The 12,853-nt window shown below is 39.9% G+C and overlaps 1 protein-coding gene across 1 annotated transcript in view; it reads left to right on the top strand.

Annotated features, from left to right (window-relative positions):
- Window positions 1-12,853, top strand: part of vwf (von Willebrand factor) — a 132,557-nt gene that overhangs the window by 61,342 nt on the left and 58,362 nt on the right. Inside the window, exons 29-34 of the mRNA XM_063072474.1 lie at window positions 2,157-2,276; window positions 7,571-7,714; window positions 7,848-7,991; window positions 9,089-9,250; window positions 9,384-9,430; window positions 10,250-10,427. Of these exons, the coding sequence (XP_062928544.1) occupies window positions 2,157-2,276; window positions 7,571-7,714; window positions 7,848-7,991; window positions 9,089-9,250; window positions 9,384-9,430; window positions 10,250-10,427 (795 nt within the window). The remainder of the gene's footprint in view (window positions 1-2,156; window positions 2,277-7,570; window positions 7,715-7,847; window positions 7,992-9,088; window positions 9,251-9,383; window positions 9,431-10,249; window positions 10,428-12,853) is intronic.

Below are 12,853 nucleotides of genomic sequence, written 5' to 3' on the forward strand. Positions count from 1 at the left end.
GTTCAAAACACTATGGGTTGTGTTTTGGACTTTTTTTTATGCACATTCACTTCTGACGTGACTTAAATTTGCTTGTTTACTGGGGAAAATTTCAGTGGATAGTTTTAGGCTGATGGATTTTCACCACAACCAGCCATTGCAAAAGAAAACAGCCTCTAAACAAGTATAAAGTCAGAGAATGTCCGACCGAAAAGGTCCTGACAGAGTGCAGGAGACAGACATTAATTGACATAGGGATATGATAATCAGTCATGGACAGACTCAAAACTGCAGTGGAAATAAAATGTGGTTCCTGCATGGTGGCTGGAAATGAAAAGCAGGAGTGAAAATATAAAATATTTTTAAAGTAAAATATAAAGCCTCCCTTGATCTAGAAATATTTGTATCTGCACTCAACATATATACAGTAAATCAACCTTGAGATTGCAGGTATTCAGACTTTCACAAGTGGAACATATGTTGCATGCTATGAGACACCAGTGTGCATTTTATGCTCTTCAATAAATTTAGGGTTCCTGGGACAGTGTAATAATTATGACCAATTATGTTTCATTTCAAAGTTAAAACATTCCATAAAATGAAAACGTTTAATTGGGGGATTGAAAGGTCTTTTGTCCTGGTCTGGTATAGAAACATAGAAAATAGGTACAGGAGTAGGCCATTCGGCCCTTCGACCCTGCACTGCCATTTATTATGATCATGGCTGATCATCCAACTCAGAACCCTGCACCAGCCTTCCCTCCATACCCTCTGATCCCCCTAGCCACAAGGGCCATATCTAACTCCTTCTTAAATATAGCCAATGAACTGGCCTCAACTGTTTCCTGTGACAGAGAATTCCACAGATTCACCACTCTCTGTGTGAAGAAGTTTTTCCTAATCTCAGTCCTAAAAGGCTTCGCCTTTGTCCTCAAACCGTGACCCCTCGTTCTGGACTCCCCCAACATCGGGAACAATCTTCCTGCATCTAGCCTGTCCAATCTCTTTAGGATTTTATACGTTTCAATCAGATCCCCCCTCAATCTTCTAAATTCCAATGAGTACAAGCCTAGTTCATCCAGTCTTTCTTCATATGAAAGTCCTGCCATCCCAGGAATCAATCTGGTGAACCTTCTTTGTACTCCCTCTATGGCAAGGATGTCTTTCCTCAGATTAGGGGACCAAAACTGCACACAATACTCCAGGTGTGGTCTCACCAAGGCCTTGTACAACTGCAGTAGTACCTCCCTGCTCCTGTACTCGAATCCTCTCGCTATAAATGCCAGCATACCATTCGTCTTTTTCACCGCCTGCTGTAGCTGCATGCCCACTTTCAATGACTGGTGTATAATGACACCCAGGTCTCGTTGCACCTCCCCTTTTCCTAATCGGCCACCATTCAGATAATTGGAGCATTATTGCAGTGTGCTATGGAGCAATAATAAATAATTTGGCCCTGCAGTCCTCTATGAATTAATATTAGCAATTGGTTAATACATGTTGGGAGAAATTTGTGTTTTATTGATCTTACCAGCCTGTTTAATAAAAGAGATTGTAATTTCCATTGGGTAGAGCAGCTATGGAGTTTTGTTCACACATCTTAGGTTCAAAGATTCAAAATACATCTGTTATCAAAGTATGTATGCAGTATGTAACCCTGAGATTCATCTTCCCACTGACAGCCATGAAACAAAGAAATACCAGGGGACCCCTGAAAGAAAGCATTCAACACCCAAAGTGCAATGAAAAGAACAAATGGCACAAACAGCAAAAAATATGAGTGAATAAAACAAAATACAAAACATCAAACCACTAAGTCATTGAAACTGTCTAGGAAATGATTAAAAATAACCTAAAGGGAAATCTTGAATCTACAAATTTCTACCATTGTTAATGCAAATATTTACTGTTGTCAAAATTGTTCAATACCTTCAAATGTCATATAAAATAGACCCTCCTCTATTCCCACACCATGTAGATCTAAACTGGCCCTGACGTTTTTATATGTAAATTTAATATTGATTATATATGCTTTAAGTCTTGTTAAGGTGTATAGTAGATCTTTAAAACACGTTAGTGTGAAAGCTGAATGTTGTTTTATCAGAAGTGCCTGATCCAAAATCAGTTGGGTGCAGAATATTCAGAAACACAAGTATAATTCTATCATTTTTCCATAGATTTTTGTGCTGAGCCAATGGATATTATCATCCTTCTTGATGGCAGTAACAGCGTCGAAAAAACGCAGTTTGAAGAAATGAAAAGCTTTGTGAAGTCATTGGTCAGGAAGGTGAAAACAGGTCAGTGAAGGGAATAAAATTATTGCACATCAGAACAAACTACAAATCCAAGTGGTAAAAACAGAGTAAAATTAATGAACGGGCAATGAAAATGTCTTATGAAAGTTTTTCTTTTATCAGACATGACCTTAGATTTTTTCTTCACGTTCCAGTCTCCTAAAACTTAGTGCATTTTGAAGGCTCCAAGTATCCTTCCTCTCTTGTCTAACCAATAGAGTTGGATTAGTGTCTCATTCATATGAAAGCTGTACTCTTGAACATTAACACAAGAGATTCTGCAGATGCTGGAAATCCAGAATAAACACACCCAGAATGCTGGAGAAATTCAGCAGGTCAGGAATCGACAGTCAATGTTTCTTACTGAAACCCTTCATCAGGATTGTGATGAAGGATCTTGGTCTGAAACATCGACAGTCTAATTCTCTCTATAGATACTGCCTGACCTGCTGAGTTCCTCCAGCATTTTGTGTGTGTTACTCTTAAACATTGCAACCTTCTTTACTTATAATCAACAGTACAACTAACATGCAGCATTCTCCTCAGCGAAGAACAGAAAAGCGCTGGATTAATTAAACTGAGCTGGACTGAAGGTTTCAATGAACAAGGAGATTTGGGTGCTTTTGTATACTGGTCACTAAAAGAAAATGTTCAAGAACAGCAAGCAATTGTTTCTGTTTGCTGTCAGTTTGTACTGGACAGCATTCTTCAGTGTCATTATGTAAAAAACAAGGAGCCAAATGCTTTGCTGTTGTTCCTCTCAAGAGAATTTGTGTAGAGGAACAAGAATATTGGATCTTGCTGAGACCATACTTGGAGGATTGCACGAAAGTTTGATTTCCTTACTGGAGGAGGGATATTTTTCTCGTAGAAGGAATGCATCCAAGGTTCACCAGACTGATTCCTGGGATGGCATGTCTGTTGTATAAAGGGTGATTAAGCCAATTAGGTTTGTATTCACTAGAATTTACAAGAATGCAGGGGGATTCTCAATGAATTTGATTAAACTCTGACTGGGCTAGATAAACTGCATGATTCATTGACGTTTCTCCAAGATTGGTGGACAAGAAAGAGCAGCCACAGCCTCAGGTTACAGTGCAAGACACTGAGGACTGAGAGAAGGCGGAACTTATTCCTCTCAGAGGGTGGTAAAGCTGAAGGATTTGCTACTACAGAAGGCAGTTGAGGCCAAACTAAATACTTTAAAAAAAAGGATGCAGGTAAATTCATTGATGCAATAAGGATGAAAGGGCATGGGGAGAGAACGGGAATAAGGAGATGAGACAGGGGATTGGCCATAATTGCTCTCAGTGGCTGCTCAAATAACCTACCCCTATTGTTGACCTTTCCCTGTACAAGCAATCATTTTCTGTGAGGTTATCCTTCCATCCCACCTCTCTACATGTCATCTTGTTGCTATTCAGTGAGCCATTAAGATACATGGTGATGCTTTGTACGAAGCTTTAGGTCCCACACATCCAGGTTCAGGGACAATTACCAGGCTGCAGATCTGATGTTGATAACTTCATTCACCTCAACTCTGATACCACAAACTACAGACTCACTTTCAAGGGCTCTGCAACCCTCATTCTCAGTAATTTATATGTATATGGGGATTCTGGTTAATTTGGGCAGTTGGGGCCAGTATATTTTGGCCCAATTAAGTGGTTTCCACAATTAGCCAAAGGTTCATGGAAATAGTTAAAAAGATATAAAAAAGAAAAACTACCATTTAGCCGAGAAACAAATTATGTATTTAAAGAAAATACAGAGCCAATTAGAACACTACCAAATAATACTACAGTACTATAAAACCGTATTATTTCCTAATATTTATTGATGGAAGAATTTATCCAGTGTATGCTGCCAAGATCTTCTGATTGACTGAAAAATGAACAAAATTAGCGCAGACATCTGGTGAAGAAAATGTACTGCCTTCATTGGTCTCCTGCATGAAGAACATAAGATATAGGGGCAGAATTAGGCCATTTGGCCATCGAGTCTGATCTGCCATTTCATCATGGCTGATCCAATTTTCCTCTCAGCTCCAATCTCCTGCCTTCCCCTTGTATCATTTCATGCCCTGACCAATCAAGAATCTGTCAATCTAAACACTTGGCCTTGGCAGTGGCCTGTGGCAAAGAATTCCACAGATTCACCACTCTTTTCTAAAGAAATTCCTCCTCATCTCCATTCTAGAAGGTCGCCCCTCTATTCTGAGGCTGTGTCCTCTGGTCTTAGACCATAGGAAATATCCTCTCCACATCCGCTCTATCAAGGCCTTTCAGTATGTGATAGGTTTCAGTGAGGTCACCCCTTATTCTTTTGAATTCTAGTCAATACAGGCCCAGAACCATCAAATGCTTTTTCACATGACAAGCCATTCAATCCTGGAATCATTTTTGACAAACCTCCTTTGAAACCTCTCCAAGATAGGGGGCCCAAATCTGCTCACAATACTCCAAGTGAGGCCTCACCAACGCTTTATAAAGTTTCAACATTACATCCTTGCTGTTATATTCTATTCCTCTTGAAATCAATGCGAACATTGCATTTGCCTTCCTAATCACAGACTCAACCTGCAAATTAAACTTTAAGTAATCCCTTTGCACCTCAGACTTTCAATTTTCTCTCCATTTAGAAAATAATCCATTCTTTTACTTTTTCTACTAAAAGGCATGACCATACACTGCCCGCACTATATTCCATCTGTCATTTCTTTGCCCAATCTTCTAATCTGTCTAAATCCTTATATAGTTTATTTACTTCCTCAAAACTAACTGCCCTGCCACCTATCTTAATATCGATCGCAAACTTAGCAACAAACCCATCAATTCCATCATCCAAGTCATTACCATGTAATGTAAAATGAAGTGGTCCCAACACAGTCCCCTGTGGAACACCACTAGTTACCAGCAGCCAAACAGAAAATACTCGCTTTATTCCCGCTCTTTGCCTTTTGCCAAGCAGTCACTGCTAGAATCTTTCCTGTAGTTCATGGGCTCTTAACTTATTAAGCAGCCTCATGTGTCACACCTTATCAACAAAATCCTGAAAATCCAAGTACACAACATCAACCAACTCTTATTTATTTATTCTGCTTGCTACTTCTTCAAAGAGTTCCAACAGATTTGTCAGGCAAGACTTTCCCTTGAAGAAACCATGCTGACTACAGCCCTTTTTATTATGTGCCTCCAAGTACCCTGAGATCTCATCCTTAATAATTGACTCCAACATCGTCCCAGCCACTGAGGTCAGACTAACTGGCATATAGTTCACTTTCTTCTGCTTCGCTCCCTTCTTGAAGAGTGGGGTAACACTTGCAATTTTCCAGTGTTCCAGAACCATTCCAGAATCTAGTGATCTTGAAAGATCATTACTAATGCCTCCATGATCTCTTCAGTCACTTCCTTCAGAACTCTGGGGTGTACACCATCTGGTTCAGATGACTTATCTACCTTCAGATCTTTTAGTTTCCCAAGAACATTCTCTCTAGTTATGGTAAATTTACACACTTTATGACCCCTGACACCTGGAAGTTCCACCATACGGCTGTGGAAGGTCCGCCACAGAAAAGTTTGATGCAAAGTACTTATTCAGTTCATCCACTTTCTTGTTGTCCCCCATTACTAACTCTCCATCATCATTTTCCAGCAGTCCGATATTCACTCTCACCTCTCTTTTACACTTGAGGTATCTGAAAAAAACTTTTGGTATCCTCTTTAATATCATTGGCTAGATCACTTTTGTATTCCATCTTTATCTTTTTAATTACTTTTTAATTGGCTTCTGTTAGTTTTTAAAAGCTTCCAAATCCTCTAACTTCCCACTAATTTTTGCTGTATTATATGCACTCTCTCTGGCTTTTATGTTGGCTTTGCTTTATCTTGGTAGCCATGGTTGTGTCATCTTGTCTTTAGAATACATCTTCCTCTTTGGGATGCATATACCCTGTGCTTTCCGAATTGCTTCCAGAAATTGCTGTCCTGCCGTCATCCCTGCCAGTGTTCTCTTCCACTCAATTCTGGACAACTCCTCTTTCAGGGCTCTGTAATTCCCTTCACTCCACTGTAATACTGATATCTCTGACTTTTGTTTCTCCTACTCAAATTTCAGGGTGAATTTGACCATATTATGATCACTTGCCCTTAAATGTTTTTTTTACCTTAAGGTCTTTAATCAGTTCTGGTTCATTACACAACACCTAATCCAGTATGGCTGATCCTCTAGTGGGCTCAACGACGAGCTGCTCTAAAAAGCCATCTCATAGGCAGTCTAGAAATTCCCCCTCCTGTAATCCAGCACCAATTTGATTTTCCCAATCTACCTGCATATTGAAGTCGACCATGGCTATTGTAACATTGCCCTTTTGGCATCTATTTTCTATGTCCCTTTGTAATTTGTAGGGCACATCCTTACTACAGTTTGGGGAGGGGGTCTGTATACAACTCCCATCAGGCTCTTGTTACCTTTGCGGTTCCTCAGGTCTATCCACAATGATTCAACACCTTCTGACCCTATGTCACCTCTATCTAATGATCTGATTTCATTTTTTACCAACAGAGCAGTGCCATCCCTTCTGCCTTCCTGCCTGTCCTTTCAATACAATATGTATCCTTGGGCATTATATAATCTTTCAGCCATGATTCACTGATGCCTGGAACATCATACCTGCCAATCTGCAACTTCGCTGCTGGTCCATCTACCTCATTCCGTATACTCCGCGGGTTCAGATACAACACCTTCAGTCCTGTATTCACCCTTTTCGATTTTGTCCACTTTTTTATGTTGCAACTCTTCCTGTTAACTGCAATTTTGCCCTTTCAACAGCCTCTCCTTTCTACACATTGCTTCTGTTTATAAACCAGCCATTTTATCTTCAGCATTATTATCCACCTTTCCTATGATACTTCTTGCATTTAAATATAGGCAGCTCAGGACACTAGTTGTACCATGATTCCTAACTTTGAGATCTTACCAACATTTGCCCCGACAACCTCTCCATTAACTGTTCTGGCCCTTTGGTGCCCATCGCTCAGCAACTGTAGTTTAAATCCTACCATGCAACAAACAAACCTTCCTGTTAGGATAGTAGATCCCTCCAGTTCAGCTGCAAGCCATCCCTTCTGTACAGCTTCCACCTTCCCTGGAAGAGAGCCCAATGATCCAAAAATCTGATGCCCTTCCTCCTACACCAACTCTTTAGCCACATATTAAACTGTTAATCCTGTGTTTTTAACATCTCACTTGTTTGACCTATCTATTTTACAATTTTATCTCCCTTTTTCCTGTTGCAGGGTCAAATGCGACTCATATCTCCATCCTGCAGTATGGACGGGTGAACACACTGGAAATAGGTTTCAACAAAAACCAGGAAAAGGATAATCTCTTAGATCTGATCAACAACATCCGACAAAGGGAGCCTGGGCCAAGTCAAATAGGTAGCGTCTCCAGTATCAAAATCATCTGTGCCTGAATTGGTCACAAATATTATTTTTGTGTTTAATATGTCTTCAGATAAGTGCTCTCAAATGAGAAAGCACATCCCAATAATATCTTTGTGATGTTCCGTAGGAAATGCACTCTCCTTTGCTGTTCAATATGGCATCACTGAGGCAAATGGAGCAAGAGCTGGGGTTCCAAAGGTTGCTGTGGTATTAGTTACTGATACCTCCATGGATAATGTTGAATTGGCATCACAGGAAGCAATCATAACAGGTATGCCACTAGAATATATTGTACTGAAACTAAAATGATCTTCAGACATGGAGCACTGAGGAATGCTGCCTCTCAGTTAAATTGATGCCCCTGCTGTCCTCCAGTGGATGTATCTGATCCTTTGGCAATCTACTGTGAAGAGTAAGTTCTAATGTTCTTGCTGATATTTATTCCTCAAAAAATCTCACTCAAACAGTTTATGTAGCCACCATTATGTGGCTTATTTGTCGGATGTGTTTCATGCATAATTGATCCTACATTTTCGATCCCTCTACTTGGGCTTAGGCCACTAACAGCAGCTCAGCAGGGTCATCTGTCCTTGGCCAGTCTTCCAAATTGTTCCTGGGAGTAGCCCATCTTGTTGGTGTATCATTCCTCTCCCGGCCATGAAGTATTTGGAGCTTCTGTTATCGTTTCTATAGCACTAGGTTTCAAATGGATGGGGTTGCCAGACCCATACACATTTGCATCCATGTTTGGGCCTGTCCTTGGTGGAGTTAAACAGTTACTACACTTCAGCATTACTTTGTTAGCTGGAAAGCTTTTTGTGCATCTCTGAGATCGTGGCCTGAGCAGGAACTAAGTGGGAGGGGGAATAATGGCATTGGTCCACTGGGCGCTGGCATAGACCTGATTGTTCTGTATAAGTAAAATGAATAATTGCACAACCACCTTCTTTGTTAAGTTCACTTGTAAACTCTCTGCAGCATTAGTGTCAGTAATATTTGATCTAATAAAATCTCTGCTTATATTTTAGCATAATCAGAAGACATGCATAAAATTGTTCTCATGCACCAGACTGTGTTTTTTCTTACTCTGTTAGTTGATCAGACACAAATTCTATCAGAATCTGGAATAATGCCATTTACTTGATTACTTCTTTAAAGAAATAACGTAACAGTAATAAGGAATATTACAAGAAGTTTTCATTAAATAATCATCAGAATGATGTGACAAACTTAATGTAAGAAGCCAATAAACTAGATTATGATTTGTGCTGTTCCCATTATTTTTATCTTAGATACTTCCACTTTTTGCTTCTTTGAAAAATCCCAGTCTTGAAAGATACAATATTAAACTAACTTTCTCTACTGTAGGTGTTACAGTGATCCCAATAGGAATGGGGAAAAGATATGATAAGCAACAACTTTTAACATTGGCTGGGCCCAACCCTAAAAATGTGATTCAGCTGCAGAATATGGACACCTTGCCCATGATGGTGGAACTTAGTAATGAATTTGTAGAAAAAGTCTGCACAGGTGAGTCTCAAAATGAATCTTGAATTCACATGTATAAATGTAGGGCCGGAAAAGTAAAGGATAAGCATGATTTGAATTATGATTCATTGCGGCAAAACCCACAGGGTTTATTACCTTTTTTTTTCTTTCACAGCAACTTCTCCTCAGGAATGCATAGATGACCAAGGAAATCGGCGACAGGTAGATGTTTCAACGCTCGTCCCTATCTCCAAGCTAACTCACATTTTCTCTGCAGTATGAGCACTAGAGGCAGTGAACTTTCAGAGAATTGCTCCCACCTTGTCAAGATAATTTGGACAGAAGTGCAGTAGCAACTTCACATATACGTGTTACATGGCTTCCGTCTCCATTTTCCAGTGAACAGAAGCAAAGAAAATCACTGCCCCACCAAGAAGAAGTGTATGGGATTTTCACTTTAGCTTTTTGGATTGCACTCTAAAAGTGAATAAACTCTTCTTGGGCTTCCAACTGGTTACAGGTATCAATTATAACCGATCTTTTGATGACGAGCTCTGCCATCTTCATCAAGATCGAAACGCCGGTTAAAATTGATACTTGTATTCAGCTGGAAGCCCGAGAAGAGCTTATTTGTCATATATGCTGGGAAAGTACTAGGTCCTTTTTGCAGTCTAAAAATTCCCAAGATTTTCCCTCGCTTATTAACAGTCATTCAACACATTTTCAATTAATAGCTTGCACCGTCGGTTCACCTAAGCTTATGACCCCTAGTTCATCTTCAGGAGTTTGAAGTATTCTCAACTCCATGATTAAAATTCATTTTATACATTGAACAATATTTTTACATCAGTCGTTAATGCACAAGTGATTTACAATACAATATGCACACAGAATCTGCAACTAAGACTTTATTTAATTGATCCTGTTTTCTAAAATTTTAGCAGTTTTAAGCCATCCTCATTAATCAGTTATAAGGTTTTAAGCAAATCTCAGTTTTTGTGATAACTGAAATTAATTCTGATTCCATTGCAATGTTTCCAGGCTGGGGAGAAGTGGATGTTACCTGACAAATGTCACAGCTTTATATGCAAAATGAATGGAGAAGTTGTTTCTATAAATCATAAAGTAAGTTGTGAGAATCTGCATAAACCGACCTGCAGTAACCATCTGCCCAGCATCAAAATTGAGGAAACGTGTGGCTGTAGATGGCTATGCCCCTGTAAGTATGAAGCAATACAACAGTGATTCTATGTTATCTAAAGACAGAACAATGATCCCAGTTAAAGAGTGTTTTGTTTCATTGACTAACAGTGCTTGTAGAATCATGGTGTCCTTCAGCAAAGACACACGCCCCTCCATCCACCATATCTAAACAAACCATTCTGTACAATGATATAGTAGAGGACTTTTCTTCAAGTATTGTCAAGAAGGGTATTTACTTTTGGTTGAATCTACAACTGTTTCTTTTCCATTTCTTTCCTTTGTGTTCTTTGTATGCTGATCTTTAGATTCAAAATTTTGGAACTGAGTCCTTATTTAGTAAATCCAATTTTCTGTGACATGTCCCAGAAAATTCAACAGTCAGGAGACCTGTGATGAATTCTGAACATGAGGTCCTATATTCCCATTTATAAATGATTATTAAAACAATTTCTGAGTGAGCTGACAGACCTAGAGGTATATAGGGCTAAATCTTCACCTTTACCACATGGCCATAAACTGTGGTGTTTAAGACCAGTGATTTTAATACTCTACAAGAAGTCCAAGTACAACTCTCCAAAGGCTATCTTAAAAGTGAGAAAGCAATTCCAAGTGATGTTACAGAGAAAACTGGATGTACACCAACTACGGTATGGTTTGCAGGCCAATACTTTTTACAAGGGAAAACCGAATATCATAAATGTAACACTTAAAATGCTGGAGGAGCTCAGCAGGTCAGGCAGCATCTCTGGAAATTAATAAACAGTTGATGTTTCCAGCTGAGACCATACTTCAGGACTGGAAAGGAAGGGGGAAGATGCAAAAATAAAAAAGGCTGGGAAGGAGAAGGAGGCTAGCTAGAAGGCGATAGGTGAAGCCAGGTGGGTGGGAAAGGTAAAGGGCTGGAGGATAGGAAAGGAGAGTGGACCATGGGAGAAAGGGAAGAAGGAGGGGCACCAGGGGTGGGGAGTCATGGGATGGTGATAGGCAGATGAGGAGAAGAAGTAAGAGGCCAGAGGCCAGAGGCCAGAGTAGAAGAAAATGGAAATGGGAAGAAAAATATATTGGAAAGAGAAATCAGTATTCGTGCCATCTGGTTGGAGGCTACCCAGATGGTGTGTGAGGTGTATCACCTCCACTCTCAGAGTGTCTTCATCATGGCAGAAGTGGGTTTGAATTCAACTTCTAAGAGAAATTTGGTTAAATACTGTACATAGATGGGAAGAGTGTGGAGGGCTATGGTCCAGGTGCAGGTCAATGGAACTAGGCAGAGTTCAGCACAGACTAGATGGCTGAATGGCCTATTTCTGGGCAATGACTATGACTCTAAAACACAGCAGTTCTTATCGAGGAACTAGCAGTTTCAAGTTCCTGGGTATTAATATCTCTGAAGAAATATCCTGGGCCCAACATATTGATGCAATTATGAAGAATGTGCACCAGCAGCTATATTTCACAAGGAGTTAGGGGAGATTTGGCAGGTCTCCAAAGACTCTTGTGAACTTCTATAGATGCACAATGGAGAACATGCTAATTGGTTCCGTTACTGTCTGACATGGAAGCACCAATGCACAAGTTTGGAATAAATTCCAGAGGGTTGTAAACTCAGGCCATGAGCCTCCTAGGCATCGAGGACATCTTCAAATGACAAAGCTTTATGAAGGCAGCATCCTTCAGGCAGAACCCTCACCATCCAGAATGTTCCCTCTTTTCATTATACTAACAATGAGAAGGTACGTAAGCCTGAAAATGCACAGTTGTTTTAGGAACAACATCATCTCTTCTGCCACCAGGTATCTGAACCAGTCCATAAACCTATCTCACTATCTTGCTCTCTTCTTGGCACTATGTGTTTTTTTTTACATATTCTTACTGTAATTTATAGTCATTCTATGTACTGCATTGTACTGCTGCCTCAAAGCAACACATTTCATAATGATCTACCTCAGTGATAATAACCCAATTCTGATTCTGACTGAGGGTAAGGTTGTTATCGTGACATCACATAAGAGTGTAAATTGGCTCCTTGATGAAAAAGGACGTAACAGTAGAGCTTAGTGAGAATATTTCAGGAGGACGTACAGTGAGGCCATTTGGGTAGAAACCTAGAAAGAAGAAGTGGGTGGACACTCTGATGGGATTCTATTATTGGCCTCCCAATAGTCAGCAGAAATTGGAGGAGCAAAATTGTAAAAGATTGGAGCTAGATGAAACATAATAGGATCGCATTAGTGGGAGATTTTAACTCTCCTGATATTGACCTGCAGTAAGGCTCAGACAGTAATATTTGTGAAATGTGTTCAAGAAAGCTTCCTTAGTCAATATATAGAGGGAAATACTAAAGAGAGTGCATTATTGGACCTCCTTCTGGAAAATAATGTGGGGCAAGTGGCAGAAATATCTGTCAGCAAGTACTCTGAATTCAGTGATGATAATTCTATCCAT

The sequence above is a fragment of the Mobula hypostoma genome, chromosome 20 (assembly GCF_963921235.1).
Source record: "Mobula hypostoma chromosome 20, sMobHyp1.1, whole genome shotgun sequence".
Taxonomy (NCBI): domain Eukaryota; kingdom Metazoa; phylum Chordata; class Chondrichthyes; order Myliobatiformes; family Myliobatidae; genus Mobula; species Mobula hypostoma.